The 22,482-nt window shown below is 50.8% G+C and overlaps 1 protein-coding gene across 1 annotated transcript in view; it reads left to right on the forward strand.

Moving 5' to 3' along the window:
* MUC4 (mucin 4, cell surface associated) overlaps positions 1-21,118 on the forward strand; it is a gene marked incomplete at its 5' end in the record, with an annotated part of 42,361 nt that extends 21,243 nt beyond the window's left edge. Inside the window, 21 exons of the mRNA XM_054709638.1 lie at positions 185-349; positions 1,130-1,288; positions 2,368-2,498; positions 4,075-4,163; positions 6,398-6,574; positions 6,763-6,888; positions 7,708-7,827; positions 8,225-8,433; positions 8,950-9,019; positions 9,451-9,618; positions 10,188-10,289; positions 10,663-10,896; positions 11,959-12,099; positions 13,524-13,705; positions 14,906-15,065; positions 15,930-16,109; positions 16,519-16,592; positions 17,729-17,793; positions 17,879-18,108; positions 19,704-19,866; positions 20,926-21,118. Of these exons, the coding sequence (XP_054565613.1) occupies positions 185-349; positions 1,130-1,288; positions 2,368-2,498; positions 4,075-4,163; positions 6,398-6,574; positions 6,763-6,888; positions 7,708-7,827; positions 8,225-8,433; positions 8,950-9,019; positions 9,451-9,618; positions 10,188-10,289; positions 10,663-10,896; positions 11,959-12,099; positions 13,524-13,705; positions 14,906-15,065; positions 15,930-16,109; positions 16,519-16,592; positions 17,729-17,793; positions 17,879-18,108; positions 19,704-19,866; positions 20,926-21,118 (3,138 nt within the window). The remainder of the gene's footprint in view (positions 1-184; positions 350-1,129; positions 1,289-2,367; positions 2,499-4,074; positions 4,164-6,397; positions 6,575-6,762; positions 6,889-7,707; positions 7,828-8,224; positions 8,434-8,949; positions 9,020-9,450; positions 9,619-10,187; positions 10,290-10,662; positions 10,897-11,958; positions 12,100-13,523; positions 13,706-14,905; positions 15,066-15,929; positions 16,110-16,518; positions 16,593-17,728; positions 17,794-17,878; positions 18,109-19,703; positions 19,867-20,925) is intronic.
* Between the last annotated feature and the right edge of the window lie 1,364 nt (positions 21,119-22,482).

Raw genomic sequence — 22,482 nt, forward strand, 5'->3', positions numbered from 1 at the left:
AGACTATTTGTGTGAGAATTAAGTAAAGGGGCTCTCCCAGCTAGGCAGGGAGATGGACGACATGACCTTCCAGAGGCTGTTGACACCTCTAAAGCTCTACCCAGAGAGGCCTTAGGGGGTCACACGTCTGAGGAGCTGTCCCAAGGCTGCTCTGAATGTTAACCGAAAGAACCTTTGTGCTCAGTTCACAGATAATGGTCAGATCATTTTCCCGGAGTCAGAGAACCAGATTTTCTCCCACCCCCACCCTCCTCCTGGAGGCTTCACAGGCAGGGACCGTCTGGCTGTGGTGGCTCCATTCTGGGATGATGCTGATTTCTCCAGCGGCCAGGGGACCATATTTTACCAGGTGGGCCTTTCAAAGTCTGGCATTCAGGATCCTCCAGAAACCAACAAGGGGAGACAAAGGGCAGTGCAGGGAGGTGCCTGTGTTACTGCTGCCAGAGGCAGGCTCAGTGTGGACAGGGATTGGTGCTTAAATATGAGGGTGGGAGGAAGCAGATTAGGACTATTACATAAACTCAGGAATACCCTGACACAACCATGAGAAGACTTGCAGGTGACAGGGATGGGGGTTGGCAATCCAGAGTTTTAGTTTAGGATAAGGTTGTAGGGGGTCTTTCCTAATAAGCCCGAGTCAAGCTGGACCTCTGCGTGTGCTCCTGGATTGGGTTAATGATTCCAGTCAGTGGGAGCGCATAATGAACGATCCTGCAGGCGAATGTGGACTGTGCCCCTGCCACGGACAAGGTACTATAGAAGGTCGAAAGATGAAGAAACGCATGCCTGTCCTCAAGGAGTCCTGGTGGGACATGGGGAAGTTCAAATGGGCAGAGGTGGCCATGCTGTCCAAGCCATTTTGTGCTAAGAGATGCATGAGTTCAAGGCCAGAAGACTTGGGTTTCTGGGCCTTGACGCTCCACTCCGCACACCGTAGGCCTCCCTGCTACTGAATTTGAATTAATCTTGAGATCCAAGGAACAGACTGAAAATGTAGGTCTGGGAGAGGGAAGGATGTCAGACATGGGTAGACCAATGTGATCAGGATTACCATGCAGAAAGTGGGGTCCCTCAGGGGTGTTGAGCAGGGACCCTCATTTCCTTGTCCTTAACTGCCTTCCTTTCCTAGGAATATGAGACTCTCTACGATGACAACAAACCACTTGTAGTCCAGCAGGTGGAGTCTTGGATTGAAAACTTTACAAACACCTGGAACTACAAAGCCAGGTGGACCCTAAAGGTCACATGGGTCAATGCCCCTGCCTATCCTGCCCAGCGGACCTCCGGGGTGAGTGACCCATGGACAGCTCTCTGCGAACCACCTGGAAGTCAGACTTCCTAGAATCCTAGGCAAGGGGCCAACCTTCTAAAACCCTCTCTGACCTCTACAATCCAATCTCCAGGCCAGATTGCTGATTATAGCGCTCCTGCCCCCACCCCGATGCTGAGCACTCACCACGCACCAGGCTGCCCCGACCCCTTAAGTTCACGACCTCAGCAGCCCAGCGCACTGGGTATTAGGAGGTTGGAGTTTAGGAAACAGAATTTTTGTAAGTCAAATGGCTGGCTATTGGCAATTTTATATGGTTCAACCTGATAATATTATCCACATTTTAGAGATGAGAAAGATGATGGTTAGAGAGGTTAAGCCACTTGCTCAAGGTCACCTCGCTAGCAAATGACAATTTCAGGCCTGGAACTGAGGTTTTCCTAACTTCCAATGCTGGCTCTCAACTGCAATGCCTTCCAGTGGAAATGGGCACACCACACAGTCTCCCTGGCCTTCCCTCTGGGGACTCACAGCTCCTACAGTCAGAAGTCCTCCCTTGTGGCTGTCCTAAAGTCACGTGTCTCTTCAGTGGTTCAACAAGTTCATTGATTACCTACTTTGTATAAGCATAGTGCTTGGCATTCACCTTTAGAGAACCTCCCGTCTCACCTGCTGTGGTCCTCCCCACTATTCAGGTTGAGGAGACATTTGGACAATATCCTTAAATATTCCTGAGGAACCTACATAGGCCTCTCCCAGCTCTCTGGTGTCTTGGCTTAATCTCTCGGGTTTCTGATTCTTTCTTATACAAACTGTCTTCCAACTGGTTCCTAACCCAGGGCCTTTTATCACCCTCCCTGGAAAGAAATCAGAAAGAAGGCAAATCTACCATGCTAGGTGCTTGACACCATAGGTGAAAGGTGTCCTACACACTGCCAAACTTGTCAGCATGTTAAGCCCATGCCTTTTCTCCAGGTAGGCCAGGAAAAGAGATTGTGTGCATCCAGGCAGGGGTGTGGGATGAATGATGGGACATGAGGGAGGACACTCCAGATTTCTCACAGGCATCTCCATGTTTGTCTCCATCCAACCCCCAGACCAACACCTACCAGGCCATCCTCTCCACAGATGGGAGCAGATCCTTCGCCCTGTTTCTCTACCAAAATGGTGGGATGCAGTGGGATGTGACCCAGCACCCAGGCAACTGGGTCCTCATGGGCTTCTCCAGGTAGGACGGGGAGGGGCTGTCAGCTCTGAGCAGGTGATAGGAAGTGGTGCAGAGCGGTGTTTTCACTGCACACACACTCCCCCACCCCAGGACCAGGCTGAGTCCTCCTTGCCGATGCTTCTGACTCACACTGGTGCCAGTTCCCATTACAAGATGCTATTTCTTCCTGACTCACATTCAAAGATCCCTATTCATTGCCATTCTCTTTTCTCCCCCAGAACCTGTGCAATGTAATCATTCCCAGAGCTTTGACTTCTCTGATTTCCACTCACATTAGCTGACCCCTCTTGACTTCTCAAATAGCATCATCATAATGGCCAATATTTACTATACTAACTACTTAATATGCATTATCTCATTTAATTATTACAACAAACCCATGAAAGAGATACTATTTATTTCCCATTCTACAGATAAGGAAATTGAGGTACAAATGGATAAGTAATTGCCCAAAGTCACAGAGCTGGGAAGTGGCAAAGCAAAAATTTGAACTCAGACATCTGAGGCTGAAATCTGCCTTCCCGACTTCTGGTGCTCCTAGATTGGGACCTCACCCCTCACCCAGGGCCACCAGCAGCTTGTGGGAGAGCAGAGGGATGGGGCTGTAGAGGATGACACTGGTTCCTATGTGTGAAGGTGGCTCAGTCTCTGAACAACAGTTCTCAACCCTGGTATTTCCTGGTGCTGGTGTGTGTCATCATCACGAAGGTCACTTGTCATTTGTTACTGGAAATTCCTGCAAATGATTTTCTCTTATAGGATGCCCCTATCATTACACTGCTTTCACTTGTGGTGAAGGAGAAAGGATTTGAATTATCTAACTACCTAGGAATTTCACACCATCCGGAGTTTGCCTGCCCACCCCTACCCCAGGTGTCACACCTGTGTGTGTCACCCATCCTGTGTCAGAGGAGGAAACATCAGGAGTCACTGCTCTGAGGCATGCACCCAGAGAGGCTGCAGGCGCTGGTTTAGGGTTTTTCTCCTTCCTGGAGCAGGGCTTTGAACCCCATCACGGGGGTAGGGCTGGGTGCACCCATCACATCAGGTCCTCACTAAGTTCTGAGAGCTTTACAAATGTTTACTACATTTCATCCTCACAATGCTATGAGATAGATGCTATGTAATCTCTTTTACTCGAATGTGAAAACAGAATAAAAAAGGTTAAGCAACTTGCCCATGGTTACCAAGCTGCTAAGTGCTGGAGTCAAGAGCTGGATTCATGCCTGTCTAACTTCAGACACTGGCTCTTAACTATCCCAACATACTGTCCCCACCAATCCCTAGCTGCAGGGAAACATACCAGAAGGAGGCCTGGACTCTGTTGTCTTCACACCAGCCTCATGACCAGTGTCTGGCCCTTATCGATCAGATGTGGGATAGATTAGTCTCCCCACCCACCTCTCCCCGTTTCCTGCTTAGTGGTGGGAGTCAGTGATTCTGGCTGGCTGGCTGACCAACTAGTAAGTAAAGACTAACTGGACTGAGTGACTGACTGGCTGGATGAATAACTTGCTGGCTGAGAGGAAAGACCCTGAGTGTGACAGAGGCCTTCCATTCTTTCCTTTGCACGCAGTGGAGATGGGCATTATGAAAACAGCCCGCTAACATCTCAGCCAGTGTGGCAGAAATATCGTCCGGACCTATTCCCGAATTCCAACTCAGGTAAAAGCATCGCCTAATCACACTTGGGCTGGACTTAAATCCTCTTTTGTCCTCCACTTTGTGGGCCATGACAGTACTAGAGGGACAGCTCTCCAGCATCTATCTCCATCATCCTGAAGGAAGTCCCAGCACAAACTGACCTCCCACAGATGCAATAGGGACTTGACACTGCCCAGGGAGCAGCCGGTACCTTCTGTGCTCTCGCGCAGTGCGGTCTTCCTTGGGGCTCTGTCTCCTCCTGGGATGAGCCAAACCAAAGAGCTCTCTCAGTGGGGGCCCAGATCCTGGAAGTGAGAACAGGGGTGTAGCTGGGTATAGGAATATGAATGGGTAGTTAGGGCAATACTCCAAGTGTCCTGTTCCTGAAAGGGAATGTGAATCCAGATAAGATCCCTTAAAGGAATCTACCGAGAGGAGTTCCAGAGGTCTGGCATTCATTTGGTCATTATTTATTGAGCACCTGCTACATGCTGGACACTGTGCTAAGAACCAGGAATGTGAAGTAAAAGGGAAAAGCCTGACTAAGTTTGCTCTCAACGAGCTGTCACTCTGGCAAGAAGGCGGGAACACTAGTGTCAGGAAGAAGCCTATGAGGCCTCCTCCATGACTCAGTGTACTGTTGGGGAGCCCAAAAGGGAAAGAAATGATCTTTTCCAAAATGTGATCGAAAAAAGGACATTTTAGCATTTGAAATCAGCCATGTAAATTGTGAAACATAAATTCAGTTCTATTTGTTCTTTGGCGAGAACTTTTGGTAAACAGAAGCTAAGTCAAATCATGGGTGCCACCTTGTGGAGAATGCTGCCCAGTCATTAGGATCTTCTGTCAAGATGCTTCAACTTGGACCTAGGGGGTACAATACAATAGAGAGAGAGAGAGAGAGAGAGAGAGAGAGAGAGAAGAGAGAGAGGGAGGGAGATACATAGATAGTATTTGGAGGGAGAGTACTTGATATGTTTCCCTTGATACCAGGTCGTTGTGGAGAAGATACACAAACAGATAATCATAAATAATGATTATCCTTCTCAAAACCTTAACAAATTGTAGTTTTTTTGACAATTACTTCTTTTGTGGGGGAACATGGTCAAATCGAATGTCCTATTATATTTCACTAGAGGCCTGGTGCATGAAATTCATACATGGGGGGATGTCCCTCAGCCTGGCCTGTGCACTCTCACAGTCCAGGAGCCCTCAGGGGATGTCTGAATGCCAGCTTAGGCCCACTCTCCCCAGGGAGCGGGCCTCAGCTGGCAGTCAGACATCCTTAGCCCTGCCACAGAGGCAGGAGAGGCTCCCACCACCACTGCTGCTCTCGCCAGCCATGAGCCCGGTTTCTGCCTGAGCGGCACTCCCGCTATAGGAGCGCACTAACCACCAGGGGGCAGCTCTTGCGTTGAGCATCTGCCCCCTGGTGATCAGTGCACATCATAGCGACCAGTCGTTCCACCGTTGGGTTGATTTGCATATTAGCCTTTTATTATATAGGATTGGACTCTGGAGCACCCCTTCTCACTCCTGGCAGCTGGGGTGGGCAGTATGTAACTTACAATTAATTGAAGGTCTATTTAAAGTTCAAACCCCCATCAGGGTCTCTACTCCCACTTCAACATTCCTAGGATGGTGTCTGGGCACTGAGGTTGCTTCCTCAGCCTTGTGGTAATGGAGCAGGTCCCAGCGTTACATGCCAACTTCTCTGTGGCTTCCCAGCTGGCCTCTGAGCATAGGCCTCTGCCCTGGCTGCTTGGGCCACTGACATGTCTGGTGGGAGACCCGGGGTCAAGGATGAAAGCAAGTGTCTGAGTAGGTGGCTAGTTGGTGGTAGCATCATGCACTTAGATATAGGGTGGATGTGGAGGAACTGATTTGGGGTTTGAGGAGACTGGAAGGTGCTGGAGCTTAGAGTGACAGACAAAAGGGTAGAGTGAACGGAAGCTCGGGGACAGGGTTTGGCTCTGAGTTGGGTGTAGGCGAGGCCTTCTTCCCTAGCCTTTGTCCCAAGGTTTCACACTAAGATCCAAGCTTTGAGGGCTTTTGGAGGTCACATCAAAGGGGTCTTGGGGGGATGGAATTGCTGCCAATCTGAGTTGGGTCTCATTCATGAAAGAGCTGTCCAGAGGGGACAAGTGGCATATAGAGGGTACATTTCTGAGTCTTGAAGTTCCCTAAAGCTACTAGTAAAGCAGAACCTGTGGCCCCAGGCCCTCAGATAACCCCTTCTTCCTTTGCTCCTCCAGGCCTCAGGGGGCTGCAGGTCTATCAGCTGCACAAAGAAGAAAGACCCAACTACCGTCTCAGGTGCCTGCAGTGGTTGAGACAGTCTCAGTGGCCCAGCTGGGACTGGAACCACATCTCCTGCCCTTGCTCCTGGAGGCAGGGAGTATGGGACTTACGATTCCAGCCCATCCACATAGGTGACTCCTCCTTCTTGTCTCTTGGGGTATCTCCATTGTCCCACAAGCCCACCCACCATCTCTACAGTTCCCCCTAAACTGTCCCTTTCAAGGCATCCTCAGCCCCACCCCCCACCCCCCAGAAACACCGTACCCCAATCCTGCCCCACCACAGGCCTCAGGCCTCAGTGTTCCTGGACTTGTTGCAGGCTGGTGGGACCTCGGCAGCAGGCATCTGTGCAGCTTCACTTCCTGGCGCGGGGGCGTGTGTTGCAGCTACGGGCCATGGGGAGAGCTTCTGCGAGGCTGGAGAGTGCAGAGCCCTTGGCAGTTTGGTATGTGTGTCCAGAGAGATCTCAACCCCACTTCCTCTGGAGCTCTCTGCTCTTCCCCATCAGAGACCAGCCCTGGGCTCCGTACCAAGCAGTGGGACCCATGGATCGAAGCCTTTTGTCCCCATTCCCTTCCAGTTCCTTCCCCTCTCCGGCCCTCAATTTCCTGATCTTGTAACCTTAGGCAGCTCCCAACATCACTTCCAGCTGACATCTTAGGGGTTTATGATTGAGTGCCTCTTGATCATCTCCACTTGGCTCCATAGCCCCAGCCCAGAGTGGAGACATCTGTCTAGGGAAGGGGAGAAGTCCTAGTCTAACCCTGTTCCTCTGGACCCATATTAGCAGGCTCTCTTGGGGAAGGCATGGCATCATCTCCATCACTCTTCAAAGGAACTAGAGAGCCCAGGTGTGGTGGGTGGGGGGGTTGAGGGGGAGACAGGTAACGTGTGTCCTCTCCCTCTTCCCTGTAATCCAAGCAGCCTCCATAGTCCCAGACCATCAGCCACGCCCTCCCACTCCCAGCATTTTGAGAATAGTGGGACTCAGCATCCCACCTTTCAAGGAAGGAGGTTCTTTATGTTTGACCTTGTACTGACCCATCTGGGAGCCCAGCTGCAATAAGCTTGCAAGGGAGACAGCAACTAGTCCCTGGCTTAAGGTCATTGGGCAGGATGGGATCTGAACTGAGGTATGCCTGTTTCCCAAACCATGCCCTCGCCACACATATCATCCTGCCCCACGAACCTTCCAGCTGGGTTCTGCAGGTCTTCCATGTCCCACTCCCCCCACACACCCCTCAAGCGCTGCTCTTCTCCACAGAGCAAGAACTGGAGTCGCAGGACTGGTGCTGCCGCTGGAACGACCAGCCCTCCTTCTGCACCCTGTACCAACAAAGGCGGCCCCGCATCAGCTGTGCTGGGTACCAGCCCCCAAGGCCTGGTGAGGCTGCTGGGGCCTGCCCTGGAGCAGACCCAAAGCAAAGGATCTGGGAGCGGGGGCAGCCTCTTGGGGCCTGGACAAGGGCAGCACTAGATTCCTGGGCGGGACTGTGGCCTAAGGGAAGGTGGCGATGATTCTGGCGTTCAGTGGATGGCAAACAGAGGAGCTTTGTACATGGTATTGGGGAAGGGGTAGGACTGGGGGATGGGAGATAATGAGCAGACATGGGTGTGGTGGGGGCACAAAAATGCAAGAGGATTTCCAGGGAGGATGCTACAAGCCATGAACAACTCCCAGGCTTGCGTCTACCTGGATAAATGCCCACGTGTGGGCCGTGGGGAATCTCAGACCTTTCCCTCCTCTGCCATGCCAATGTGGTATCATCTCCTTTTTCCAGCCTGGATGTTCGGGGACCCCCACATCACCACCTTAGATGATGCCAGTTACACCTTCAATGGGCTGGGGGACTTCCTGCTGGTCAGGGCCAGAGACGGAAACTCCTCCTTCCTGCTGCAGGGCCGCACTGCCCAGACCGGCTCTGCCCAAGCCACCAACTTCATTGCGTTTGCCGCTCAATACAACTCCAGCAGACTGGACCCCATCATCGTGAGTGAAGCAGGGGCGCTAGACATCCCTGCTCCTCTCACAGAGAGCTCTCAGAAACCTTCAGCTGGAAATCAAGGCCCAGGAGGAGAATGAGGAGGAAGGGAAGGGGGCAGGAAGGAGGGAGAATGTCTCCTGCCAGTGTGGTTTGAGAGCCAACCCGGAGACACAAGATTAGGATCCAGGCTTCAACAGTTATGTTTGAAGAGATGACTAAACTTCCAGTGCCTTAGTTTTCTTACAGTAAAATGGCGATAGTAATATTACCTAACATGAGATTTTAATGAGGTCACCTAAGAAATGTGAGATTTTAATGAGGTCACCTAAGAAATGTGCCTAGCTCTGAGCCTGGCTCATGCTAAGCACTCCATAGGTGTTAGGTAGAAAAACCTCACCGTCACACTCTCCATCACCTTCATCTTTGTTCAGGGCTCAGGTTCTAAGCTCTTTGCAGCCTCCTTTCTCAGCCCCCGGGCCCACCTGCAGGTCAGCCTTAGTCCTCCTCCAATTTCCTTCCAGGTTCAGTGGCTCCTTGAGCCCAATGACACAATCCATGTGCGGCTCAATAACCAGACTGTGGCATTTAAAGGTAGGCTGGGGCAGCCGTGAGGGTTCAGAGGGTGCCCCGCGATTGGGAGCAGTGGGGTGGGGTATGGTGGCGGCAGCACTGGGGCGGAGGAGAGTGGTGGCCACCCCTGCTGTCCCTTCAGCATCTGTGCCCAGCAGCTGCTTCACACAGGAGCCGGGCATTAAACGTCCCCTCCTCACTTCCCTCCTTCCTCCAGTGCTGTGAGGCAGCCCTGTGGCAGCCCCTGTCTTCAGGCCCCAGGTAGAAGTGGGTGTTGTGGCCTTGAGGGGTATCCTGTGAGTTTGGTTTGGGGGCCACTGGAGAAGGCACCTGCAGGATATCCCAGAGCTGCTTCCAGTGTCCCTCCGCTTCTTGAACATTCATTACCGCCAAGGCTTGGGCCTGCAGGGACCAACGCTGGTTTCTTCTTCATCTGTCTCCCAACATTCTAGACCAGGAAACCTTCAACACCACTGGAGTCATAATGACCCGCAATGGCTCCCTGGTGTCAGCCAGCTTAGATGGCACAGTGATCGTCTCAGTGACAGCTCTCTCCAACATCCTCCATGCTTCCTGCAGCCTCCCAGAGGAGTACCGAGACCACACAGAGGGCCTCCTGGGTAAGAAACAGGCAGGACCCTGACTCTGAGGAAGTGGCCACAACAGGAGCTCAGATCCTACCCCCACCCCAGGTGGTTCCCTGCCCATTGGCCTATGGACATCCCAGGCTGCATTTCCCTTTCTCAGCCTCTGTGGAACAGAACCCTGGGGCCACAGAGGGGCAGGGAAGGACAGGGACCTCTTCAGCTACCTTTGAGTCTCACTTCCTGTCCTCCTAAAGCTCCACTTCCGGGGCAGCCAAGGGAGCATCCAGGATGGACTCTGAGGAGGGTGGGGTCAGCAGCCACCTTCTCCCACACCTCACACTTTCCCATCTCTCCCTCCATCACCTCCATTCCCTCCTCTTTCTCCTCCCTCCTCCCTCCCTGCAGCAGAAAGGTGGGCTCTGAGGTTATGGTCCATCCTTTACCCTCCTCCTAGAGGCCTGAACCAAGAACAGATGCAACAGAGAGAGGCTTCCTGGGCCCCCTGCTCCTCCTCACATCTTGAGTGTGCCCCGTTGGATGCTTCCCAGGGAATGGGGAGAACCACAGTCCCAGGGTGGCCAACCTCCTACTCTGTCCCTCAGGGGTCTGGAACAATAATCCAGAAGATGACTTCAAGATGCCCAATGGCACCACCATACCCCAACAGAGCAATGAAGAGATGCTTTTTCACTATGGAATGACCTGTGAGTCTGGACTTCAGAGTGCTGGGGGTAGATGGGACAAGGCTGGGATGTCTCCCCCAGGGCTGTGGGAACCAGACCTCTGTCCTTTGTGAGGGAGGGGTGGAAATTTAGGAGGATTCTGGTGCCACCCCAGACTTGTCCCCTCCACCCCACTCCCACCCATGTCTCTCTACTTGGAAGAGAGGATGAGGGAAGGAGGTGGCCCTCAGTCACCACGGCAGGGATTTTCAGACCCAGAAGCCAGAAGTCAACCTGGCCTTTTATACACCACCTATCTCAAGCCACATAAAGTGAGAGTAAGGGGTGGACACTGAAGAAATATAGCCGGAGTCCCACCCCTGATATCACCACCATCGAACCTCGTGTGTTATAGGGAAAATCAACGGAACAAGCCTCCTTGGCAAGAGGGATGACCTTCTGCCTTCCAACTTCACCCCTGTCTTCCTTTCCCAACTGTGGCAAAACAACTCCTTGGATAACAATTCAACCTCCAAGTGTAATGGAGATAGACAATGCATCTATGACACCCTGGCCACAGGAAACACAAAGACTGGACTGGACACTAGTACGATCTTCAGAAGATACCAGCAGATGAACGACACCCTCAGTAAGTGGCATGAGGCCCAGGGAGGCATTTTCAGAGTTAGGGGGCAGATGATGAGCCCCCTTCCATAACACCCCTTTAAGCTACACGTTTTTTACATTTACCAGGTTCTTCGACTCACGTTATTCCACTGCTCAAACCCTCCCATGATTCCCCAGCCCACTCTGTTCTTATGATGACCTTCAAAGCCTTATTCAATTTGCCTCTTGAAATCTCCTAGCACTCCCACTTTGCTCCCTCCACTCCAGCGCAACTGGCTTCTTTGTGTCCTTCAGACACGCCAGGCTCACTCTCAACTCTGAGACGCCACACAGGCTGTTCTCTTTGCCTGGAGTGCCCTTCCCCTAGCCAGCCACAGGCTTGCCCCTCGCCTCCTTCAAGTCTCTAATTAAATGCCACCTTTCTTGTCTAAAATCTCACATTCACCCACACTCCCTACTCACTTTCCCTGCTTTATTTTTTTCTCCTTAACATTTATAACTATCAAACATATTTTCTAATTTTCATTGGTATCTTTTGTATTTTTTGTTCACTACTGTGTCCTTACTACCTAGAATAGTGCCAGCCTTACAGTAGGTGCTCAATAAATACTTAAGTGACTGACTGACTGACTGAATGAATGAATGAATGAAGAAAAAATGAAATGGAAATAGCAAGGCTCCAAAAAACAGAGGCCAGTGAAAAGGTTTAACTCCCTATTTCCTGAAAAATGCAATGTCCACTTAGATATTACTCTCATGGTTTTCAGCCCTTTTCCAAAGGTAAAACTCTGTGACGGTCTAAACAATCTGTTTTCAGATTCACTTAGTACCAAGCTCAGCATAGCAGGAAAGAACTTGAAATGAATCCCATTTGGGGAAAAGATAAAGAGAGAATAAAGATTTGGCCAGGTGGGCAGTACAATCCCAGCCTGCTCAGCATAGGTCCGAGAGCAGATACTTCCAGAGGTGGGTCACAGTCCTGTGAATGCCTCACACGAGCCAGGAGACTGGAGAAGCAGAGAGGAGGCCCACAAGGCAAGAGAGTGTCCTGCCTCGGGCTCCAAATCCCCTCTTTGTGTTCCAGATCAGTACCCACCTTCTATTGACGGTCCCCAAATGGTGCAAGCCTACAAGGGGAAGACCACGCTGATTCAATTCAAAGGCAGCTCTAAGGACGTCACATTCACACTCAGAAACAACTCCACTAAGGAATTCAAGCTTTTTGGTAAGAATGCTTGGCTGGGGACATGGGGGATGAGTTCAGAGACAAGCTTTGGGTAATTTTTCCTTATTATACCCTGTGCAACTTCATGTCACTTTTCTATTGTCATATCCAAGACCAGCATTTCTTAGGAATAATCCCTATAATTCAAACAGGTGCCCACCCCCATGGTGAATAGTGATGGGGGCTTATGGAGATTTGGCCAGCTAGCTAGACTGACTCTGGACATGTACAACTGATTCAAAGATCATTTCATCTCAATCTAATAATATATAATCACCTTTAGCCATCTTTGTGTAACCACCAAATTATTAGAATGAAGTATAACAAAGAAATCCTAATTTAAAACATTTTCATATCTACTTTATAAAAGGACATAACGTAGAACAAGATTTAAAGAAACACAAATACCTTTGTTTGGAACGTTTGTCACTATTTTTATGTTTGTCAACCATGTTTATCTAACTTTGTCTCTCCGTGTCTGCTGTTCTGTGCTGGGACAAAGCAAAGCTTCATCGCTCTTTCTCAGTGATGCTGTGGAGTCCCCTAGGCCTGCAACATGGTCTGGGTCAAAGAGCCAAAGCCTACAGGATGCAGCTTGCCTTTTGTTGCCAGCACTGATTATGCTGATGACTGCTTTTTGCCAAACCAAAGCCTCCAGGGGCCTTATTCTGAGCTCTGAGCACCTCTCTGCCTAATTTTCTTTCTCTGTGCACCAGGAGAGACTGCTTTTGTCTGTACCCTTTGCTCCATGTGGCATCCTGCCAGGGGCTAAACAATGGCATCAGGAGATTTTCTCCTCCGCTGAACTCTTCTCCTGAATAGTGATGGCCTGGAAGTTACTCTTATCTCTTCCTACTATCAGCTCCTCTTAACCTGCTGTTTTCAGGAGATTTTCCTGTTTTCTTCAGTAACCTAAGACTGGTTTGATTGGAGGAGTCCTATAGTATGTAGCACTGTTTCACTACAGTCTGGCGTCTGAAGGGGTGGCAGGTCAAAAGTCCAGGAAGTGAGAGGGTGGGCAAGAAATCAGGGCAAGGGATGGGGCTGCTGTGAAGGTGAGGCCAGTGTGCAGTGTAGTGCGGGGATGTGTCGGGAGGATCTGGCCTTCACCCTCCATACCCCCCTGAATGCCCCGTCCTGGTGCAGGCCGAGGCAGGTTGCTCTTTGGGGGTTTCTTCAGGATCAACTGCCTTCCCCCTTTTGGAGTTCCACCCTACACTCAGTTAGCTGGGCTCCAGCTTGGAGCGTGACCACCCCAGGAAACCAGCTTTGCCTGAGGAAATGCCTGGTGGGATTTGAGGGGTGGTCTGAGGGAAGTGGGGGGATTCCAGCCTCAGCTCTTAAGGTATTTGATGCCAAGACATGTCAGATGGCAGAGAAATCAAGGCTTCCACCTCTCAATGACCTCATCTTCCTTGGGGCAGAGAATGGGACACTACTCTGGACACCAAACTCGCTGGAACCATTCACTCTGGAGATTCTTGCAAGAAACGTCAAGGACAACTTATCATCTCTACTCCAGCCAAAGACCGTGGTCTGTGCTTGCAAGGGAGAGGAACAGTGTTTATACAACCAGACCAGATGGGTGGGCAATTCCTCCCTGGAGGTGAGTGCTGGGAGGAGGGTGAGAAGGAGGTTTCCATTTTGGAGGGGGAAGGAAGTGGAATTTGAAGGGATATCAAAGCCCCTCTGTGGTAATGTGTGTTGGGAGGTGGGTGGAACTGAGGTAGGTGAGTAGAGCAGATACCAATCTCAGGCCACAAACTTACTTGTGTGAGAAATAGAATTTTCTTTGCTGCTTATAGCTCAATTGAATTTTTATCTCCCGGCTCCCATTCTGCCAGGCTGGCAGGGAACTTCCACCTCAGGCTTTCCTAGCGTCCCTCCTGGCCCCCAGTTCCATGTTTCTGAAACTAGGCACTGAGGTGTGGGGTGGGAGAGTGTGGTCCCTGGGCATGAGTCTACACTGATCCCAAGCTCCAGACCCTCCCCTCTTCAGACACAGGAAGTGCTCTGGGGCTCTGTGCCTTGCTCAGACACAGGCAGCCTTTAATAAGGTGGCTTACTGTCCCGCACAGCCATTTCCCTCTGGGGTCTCATCACCATGGTGCTGGGAAGAGAGGTGGGGAGCCCAGAGGCTGGAAAAGGGGAAAAACAGAGAGTGGGAAAACAGAGGTTAAAGTCAATGTATTATTCTAGAGGTCCCAGCAGTCTCAGTCTTAGAAGTAAAAGTGCTGGGGAGTCGCATTTAGGGAGATTTCCAGAGCCCTCTCAGTAGATGGGTCAGAAAAGAGAGACCAGGGAGCTTAATGAGGTTCCTGAACCTCGACCTTCCCTGTGCCATTGTGCTGCTTACCGTGTTCTCACGGTGCTGTGCAGTGAGGCTCTGTCTTCTTGGTTTGGGAGTCAGCAAGGGGATGATGAGCAGGAAACTGCAGCTCTCAGGGGGTCCCATTTTCAAGGGATGGTAGAATATTTATTTAGCTCCGTCTTACTCTAAAAAGGATTTCGGGCAAAGAGACATGGTGTAAGAAGGAAGAGGCAGAGCATCTGGGGTAGAAGCCAGGCAGACAGAGGGGTGGGGAAAGAAGGGCCCAGGGAGGAGAGTGGGGTAGAGACCAAGTGCCTCTGGGCGGGGCCATGCAGGCCCAGGGCCTGGTCAAGAAGGTGCTCAATAAGTACTGGCAGAAAGAAGACAAGGTCTCAGGTCCCATGGGTTCGCAGACTGGAGGGGTCAGTGCTGAAACACCTAGATGCCCTTAATGGTTCAGCCTCCTGGCTGCCCAGTGATCACAACCCATTCCAGGTGGCCAGCTGCAAGTGTGACAACACCACCTTCGGCCAGTACTGCGAGCGTTCCAAGGACCCCTGTGACGAGCAGTGCTTCCCGAATGTGAAGTGCATTCCTGGGCAGGGCTGCGATCCTTGCCCCCCGAATCTAGTTGGGGATGGGCGTCACTGTACAGGTAAGCTGGGAACGGGGCCCGGGTAGGAAAAGGTTCTGGGCACAGGTGATACCTAGGGGGTCTAGGACAGCCATGAGCAACCCATTTCTCTCCCTTTTCTAGCAAGTATTTAGAATGTTCAACAGAGTGGGTGCAGTAAGGAGGTGAGGTTTGCATGGTGGGGTGTGAGGCTGCAGGAGAAGAGATTATCTAGGCATGGGGGAGAGGCCAGGGCGGAGCAGGCCTGAGACACTGATTGGGAAAACCCAGGGCAAAACATTGAAGGTGGCCTGGAGAAGAGAGGGGACTTCTAGCAGAGACAGGGAACCAAAGGCAAACTGGGGTTTTCAGAGATGTGAGTCTTCACATCCCCCGTCAGGACATTTGGAGGGGCTGTCATGGGCATCTGGGGGCAGGTGTGGCTCGTTTTCCCTTTGAGTCCTGCTGCCGCTATCTGCTCCTTGACTTCTAAGCGATTGGAGTCATGATGAGGGAAAGAAATCACAGTGAGGCCTCCACTAAGCTCAAACGAAATCTGCGCAGAGGCCAGAGTGGGTAGAACCGCAGCCTTACAAAGGCAGAAAAGGGGATAGACGTGGGGAAAGCCTTCTGGGCCCTTTCCTGATGTGGAGGGACTAATACACAGCTCTTCCCTCAGCAGAAGTGGGCGAATATCTACCTGGCAGAGGAAAAAGGTTTTTCAGCAGAGAAGTGCCTGGAAAAGGGAGACAGATAGTTTGGGGTTCAGCATGGCCCACAAGCAGAACCTAGATTGAGTGGGCTTTGGGGGAAAGAAACCAGGCTGTCCTGGAAGCAGCTCTCCAGGGGCTGGGGGCTCCCCACTGCTGTCGGGCCTGGTGTTGCTGACCTCTGCTCTCTCTGCAGGTCTGGAGGACTCTGAAGACTGTCAGAACAAGTCTTGCCCTGTGAATTACTGCTACAACCACGGCCACTGCTACATCTCCCAGACTCTGGGCTGCCAGCCCACCTGCACTTGCCCCCCAGCCTTCACAGACAACCGTTGCTTCCTGGCTGGGAACAACTTCACTCCAACTATCAAACAAGGTCTCACCAGATGCCCCCAGCACCCTCACCACCATTCTCTCTCTTGGGGGAAGAAGGGGACCTCTGAGGGCCAGGGGAAAGTTTCTTAAACTCACAGGACAGAATTTCAAATTTCTTTTGGGTGGTGGTAAGTTGTAGGCTAGGAGAGCTGGTGGGGGCAGCATGAAAAACAGGCTTGAGGGGTCTTATGATAAAAGACTAAAGGTGGCCTTATGGCTCAGTTAGAAGAGAGTCAGGGGACCCCTGATCATAGTCAAATGAGCTCTAAGGTGAGGGTCAGCAGACTCAGCCACTTCTCCTGCTCTATCACTGTAAATCGGGCAGTCTCCCTAGACTGGCCCAATGGTCTCTGTGGGTAAGTCTGGGTAAACCCAGGAAGTGACTATAAATCTGCTTCTCCCATCTCCAGCGTTCCCTTTAAGAACAATCCAGCTCATTCTCAGCGAAGAAGAAAACGCCACTGAAGCAGAGGTCAACGCTTCGGTTAGTACTGCAGGTGGCTCTGAGAGGGAAGGAGGATCCTGGCAGGTTCAGGGCAGGGTCTTAGCCATCACTTGTGCGTTCTGCATCTTCATCATCCATCTAGATTCAGTTGCCATGGGAGACGGGAGCCTTCTGCCTCAGAAAAGGCCTGGGGTGAGGAAGGCAGGATACTGCAGGACAGAGCTCTCTGAGGGGGTTGAAATAGCCAAGTTGACATGAACAGAGTCTAGGGTGACGGAGTCACCCCTGCCTGTCCTTCTGAGAGTCCTTCAAGACCTGCACTTGGGTATTACATGGAAGAAACACAAGAAGGTCTTTCACCTCCAGGCAGCCTTCTCTGACTTCCCACAGGGACCTGCAGGCTCCCTCTTTTTGGCTCCCATCCCCTGTCCATTCCTCAATTACAGGCAAAGTAACACAGTGGTTGAGTTATTGAAGCTCTAGAATCCTACGTACCTGGGTTCAAAGCCAGGCTCTACCACCCATTAGACCCGGTATAATAATTAGACAAATTATTTGATGTCTCGTCTATTAAAATAGAATAATCATACCTATATCAACGGGTTGTGTCAAGGTCTAAATAATAATGTATGTAAAGTACTTATCATGGTACCTGAAACATGTGTTCAAAATCAGAATAATAATTACTATTACTTTCTACTACCACCACCACCACAGCACTCTACACTCTGGTAAAATCTGTGGGCATTTGTCTAACACACCAGACTATGGGCCTTTGAATATGGACTGTTCTAAATCACGATGACATCCCCTAGGTCTGCCTAAACATGATCCATATTCAGTATACATGTGGGGAGAGAATGAGTGGGTGCGTCAGGGATCAGAGGCAAAGTGGGGGCCATTCATTTCAGGTTTTCCCCTTGTAATAGGAGGCTGGGGTGGGGGGAGATATGTAAAGTCCTTCACTCACCGACCAACTTTTATTAAGCAGGGACTCATGCCAGTCATGGGGCTAGGCTGGGGTGTGGGGATGCAGAAATGGATGAGACGGGGTCCTGGGGTTCACATTCTAAGATGGTAACAGACAAAGATGAATAAATGCATTAAAGTGGAAGGATCTCCTCTCTGGACTGGGTCTCACCCCTACCCCGCTTATCCCCAACCATCTGCCCTAGGTGGCCTACAGGCTGGAGTACCTGGATGTGCGGGCCTTTCTCAGGAATAGCAGAGTGCAGAAAATGTAAGTGGGATTGTTCCTGCCTGGTCCCCAAATCCTCCCTCTTACCCCTCACCCCTCAGCGTCTCACTCTTCCCCTCCCACACAGCAGCGGTCCAGCAGGAAGAAGCTCCCTGCAACAATGGAGCATCATCTCGGAGTTCCAGTACCGCCCTCGGGGTCCCATCATCCACTTCCTGAACACCCGGCTGCTGGACGCAGTGGTGGAGGCATTTTTACTGCAGGCCCCGCAGGGGAGATGGAAGCAAAGCGAGGAGCCCAGGAACGACGTGGTCTTCCACCCTATCTCCAGGAGAGACGTGCACAGTTTGGCAGCTTGTGAGTCACTATCTTGGGGACAGTGCCAGGGAGAGCTGAGGGAGGAGGCAAACGGAGGGAGCCTGTTGCAGAAATTTAGCCCACACGAACCCAGCTTTCTGGATCCAAGAACAGATCCAACATGATAAGTCCATTGTTCAGTTTCATAGAACAAGTCTCCTAACTTCTGCTTCCTTAACCACTGCTGCTAATAGTTTACTTTCTTTTCATAAAATTGTTATTGATTTTGTTAAAATACCATTGTGCTTGGTATACATAAACACAGACATCCTTTGCCTTTGCCCTCCAGCTGGAGGGCCTTATGTTAAAAGCTGAAGACTCAGTGCGGAGGCAGAGATATCCTCTCCCCAAAAGGGTGTGATCCTTTGCAAAAGCCATTTCCAGCCCAGGCCCCAACACCTCCATCTAGAAAATGAGATGGGATTTCTGGGGTCCCCTTCAGCTCTGACAGCCCCTGACTCTCCTGGAACGGGGTGAGATAGGTTGACAAGCCTGTCAGAGAAGGAAAGGAACAGCCTGCCCTATTTGGGGAGTGAGACAGAGAACAGGGCAGTGACCACGCCAAGCCCATTAGAAGCTGTTGTGCTACTTGGGTCCAGAACCAAGCAAGAGCTTCTTCTAGAATGCAGGCTAACCTGCTTCCCTCCTGGGGGCAACCAATGGGAAATCCTCCAGTCTACTGTGTGTGTGTGTGGCAGGGGGTAGGGGCAGAGATAAGGGAACAAGTACCCTAGACCAGACCATGCCTTCTGTTTAAAAAAAAAAAAAACACCACAAAAAAACATATTTTTTAAAAAAACGCATAGTTTTTATTATACAAGTACAATCTGTTTATTGTATAAACTTTAGGAAACAAAAATTAACAATAAGAAAAAAAAATCATCTGCAATTCCAATCTCTAGAGACAAATCCATTTTGCACATATCCTTCTGATTTTTCTTTTATGCAGGGGCACCTTCACACTATCAATTTTTTACAATAAAGGGGTCAGTTTATACCTAGTGTTTGATCGCCTTAATAAATTGTGAGCACATTACCTTATATATTGTGTGCATAGTCCCATTTTATACATTATTTTGTAATATAGTTTAATATAGTGTGGTATACCATATTTTAAATAGAACATTATACTAACAGTGACCGTTAATTTAGTGCTTACTGTGTCAGGCTCTATACTGAATACTCATATGTGTTATCTCATTTAAACCTCATCGCAAGGTAGGTGCTATTATCATTTTCTTTTAAAGATAAAAAAACTGAGGCTGGAAGAATTAAGAAGTTTCCCCAAATCACACAACTAGTTAGTAATAGAGTTTAAATTTCAACACAGGTCTTGCTGACCTCAAAGCACATTCTCTTACTCAATGCATTTTCCATACCATTGTGCTTACTGGTTGCACAATATTCCTTACTTAATAAAACTTCTGTTAAACATTGTTACTATTTAAACCATGCTGCTCTGGACTTCCATGAACATGTGTATTTGTCCACTCTTCCAATTATTTCTAAGGATAAATGCCTAAAATTGAATTCTTGATCGAAAAGGAATAGATTTTGGTGTTAATCAATTGCTCTTGCTGTTGCCTGCCTTACAGTCAACGTGGACACGCTGCAGACTCACTTAAAGTGCAATGGCTACCAGGGCTACCAACTGGTCTACAGCCCGCAGGGCGGCTTCACTTGTGTGTCCCCTTGCAGTGAGGGCTACTGTGAGCACGGAGGCCAGTGTCAGCACTGGCCGGATGGGCCCCGCTGCAGGTGAGTGGGATAGGGGACAGGGGGCAGGAGGCGGAGGGCGGTGCTGGGAAATCCAAGCTGGGAAAAGATACTGCAAGGGGGTCCAGAATGGATGTCTGCAAATTAGTGACGGTTCCCTGTGTAATTGAGAGAACTGGGATCATTGAAAAAATGGATAATGGAAAAGAAAACGTGTGAGTGCCCACTCCGTGTGGAGAATGAAGGTGCTATATTACCTCAAACTAACTACTAGGTAGGTATTTTTTATTTTTTTTTTTAAGATGAGAAAACTGCAGCTCAGAGATGATAAGGACCCTGCCCAAGGGACCCAGCACGTTAAGGAGTAGGATCTGGGTTCCAAAGTCAAACTCTTACACCTGCTTTTGCTTCTTGGGTGGACACCCTGCTGTCTCACTGTGGAAAAAAGGAGCCCTTTGTCTTGAGTGTAGGCCGGGCCTTGCCCCTTCTTAAGAGCACCAGGCAGGGGAGGCCCTCTCAAACTGGCACCTTACGTCCCCTTGGTTCATCAACAGCCCGAGGGGCTCCGGGAGGGGAGTGCACTACGGCTGCGTGCCTGCCAAGGAGGAGAAGGGCCGCGCCCTCTGGGCCCCCTGGGCCCCTCAGTGCCCTCCGACCACCCTCCTCCCCAATGCAGCTCCAGACCCGCCTAGCCCTCCCTTGCCAGGGCCTAGGACGAGGTGGGTGGAGCGGGAGGGGGGGGTGCATCTCCGGGCAAAGGGTTGGGTTGTGAGTGCGCAGGCTCACCTGAGGCCAGCCCCGCCTTCCCCACCCCCAACCCCCCAACCCCACCCCCCCCCCACCCCCCCGCTGCTCCGGTGAAGCTGACCTCTCACACTTCGTGTAGTTTCGTTTGCCCGGTGGCCTCTCTCCAGCATCCCCACAGGGCTGACTCGACCTCGTTCCCTAAAGGGAAGCCCTACCTGTCGAAGAAAACCTCCTCTGGCCCCGCCGCTGGAAGGGATGGAGAATGGAGAGGCTGAGCGCCGGCCTCCACTACCCCCACCCCGTCTCCCCACCCCGCCTCCCCTCTACTGACGTGTCCCCCCTCTTTGTCCCCAGCTGTAGGCCCTTCTCCATCTACACGCCCTGGGGCGAGCACTGTGAGCATCTGAGCATGAAACTCGGCGCCTTCTTCGGGATTCTCTTTGGGGCCCTGGGCGCCCTCCTGCTGCTCGGGGCCGTGGTATTTGCGGTCCATCGCTTCTGGTGCACCAGGACACGGTACTCCTACCCCCTGGACTCAGAAAGCTGAAGCCTCCACCCAAGGCGGGAGCTGTGGCCTAAGATGATACCTCAAGACCCACCCCAGACACACCCACTTCCGTCCAGGCGCCTTTGGGGAGATTGGGAAAAGGAAGAGGGCTGACAGTGACTTGGGATTCTTCAAGGAGAATGACTAACAGGAATGAATAATGATCAAGATAAGAGCACAGCTTATCCGTTTACACAGAGGTGCTGGAAGAGACCATAAAGATCTACTACGTAAAAGGATGGATTCTCACACAGACACACCCACAAGGAGGACACCCACATGTACACACACACACACACACACCAGATTTAATAACGGGGTGATGGTTCTAACTTAAAAACCAAAATGCATTTGTACGTAAAACTCTCCAGTTTACTTCTAATTAAAGTCTATTTAGATAAAATCTCTCTGACTTGGTGTGTTTGCAAAGCCGTGGGTTCCATTTGCTATTTTTCTCTGTCGGCTAAAGGGCTAGGCACGGGGTGGAGGAGCAGAGGTGCGTTAGCCACGGTCCTGTTTCAGCCCTCAGGACTCCATGTTGGGAAGCTCAGCTGCTCCAGCTCAGACTTGGATCCTTGCTTCTGCCTCCACTTCACTTTCTTCCCCTCACCCCAACATAAGCCAAGGCCTGGCCCTCTTAGGAGAAGGGTAGAGATACCTCCCACACTTTCTCTGTCCTTTCCTGGGTCCCAGGCAGTGTCTTCTGAGCATCTCCAGCCTACCATCCTTCAGCCCCACTCTCTCTATTTGTTCCCAGCAACCAGATCAGTTTCCACCTTATCCTTCTCTCTTAGGAGGCAGAACTGTGCACCTCTCTCGTGTAACTGGTCCCACAACTGGTCCACAACTCCTGTGTCCTGGGCACCTCAATTCCAGCTCTATGCTGAAACTGGGTAACGGCTTCTTGGTCCTAAATGCCAAATCCCTAAAAAGATAATACAATTGGTCCAGTTGTTCATCTCTGGTCCAATCAAGTGTGGCCACAGGGTAGGAAAGGAGTTCACATGATACAAACCTGGGGCTCAGGCTCATTCTTGTGAGTGAGTGAGTAGTGGTGTTAGAGGAAGTTCCCATGGAAACATGAACTTTCATCTGAGCAGAGATTCCGAACTGTCTGCTTTACACATAGAAACATCTCCCAGCAGGTGAAGACCTTCTCATGTGTACACTCAAATACCCCAAGTACCCCAAAATGTAATCATGTATCCATATAAAGCCATATTCATTTCATTCCAGTGTTCATTTATCAAGAATTAAGCACAGCCCTACTCAGTTTTGTTCAGTGGATAGAGCATTGGCCTGCAGACTGAAGGGTCCCGGGTTTGATTCCAGTCAAGGGCACGTACCTTGGTTGCAGGCTCCTC

Source organism: Eptesicus fuscus, chromosome 3, assembly GCF_027574615.1.
Source record: "Eptesicus fuscus isolate TK198812 chromosome 3, DD_ASM_mEF_20220401, whole genome shotgun sequence".
Lineage (NCBI taxonomy): Eukaryota > Metazoa > Chordata > Mammalia > Chiroptera > Vespertilionidae > Eptesicus > Eptesicus fuscus.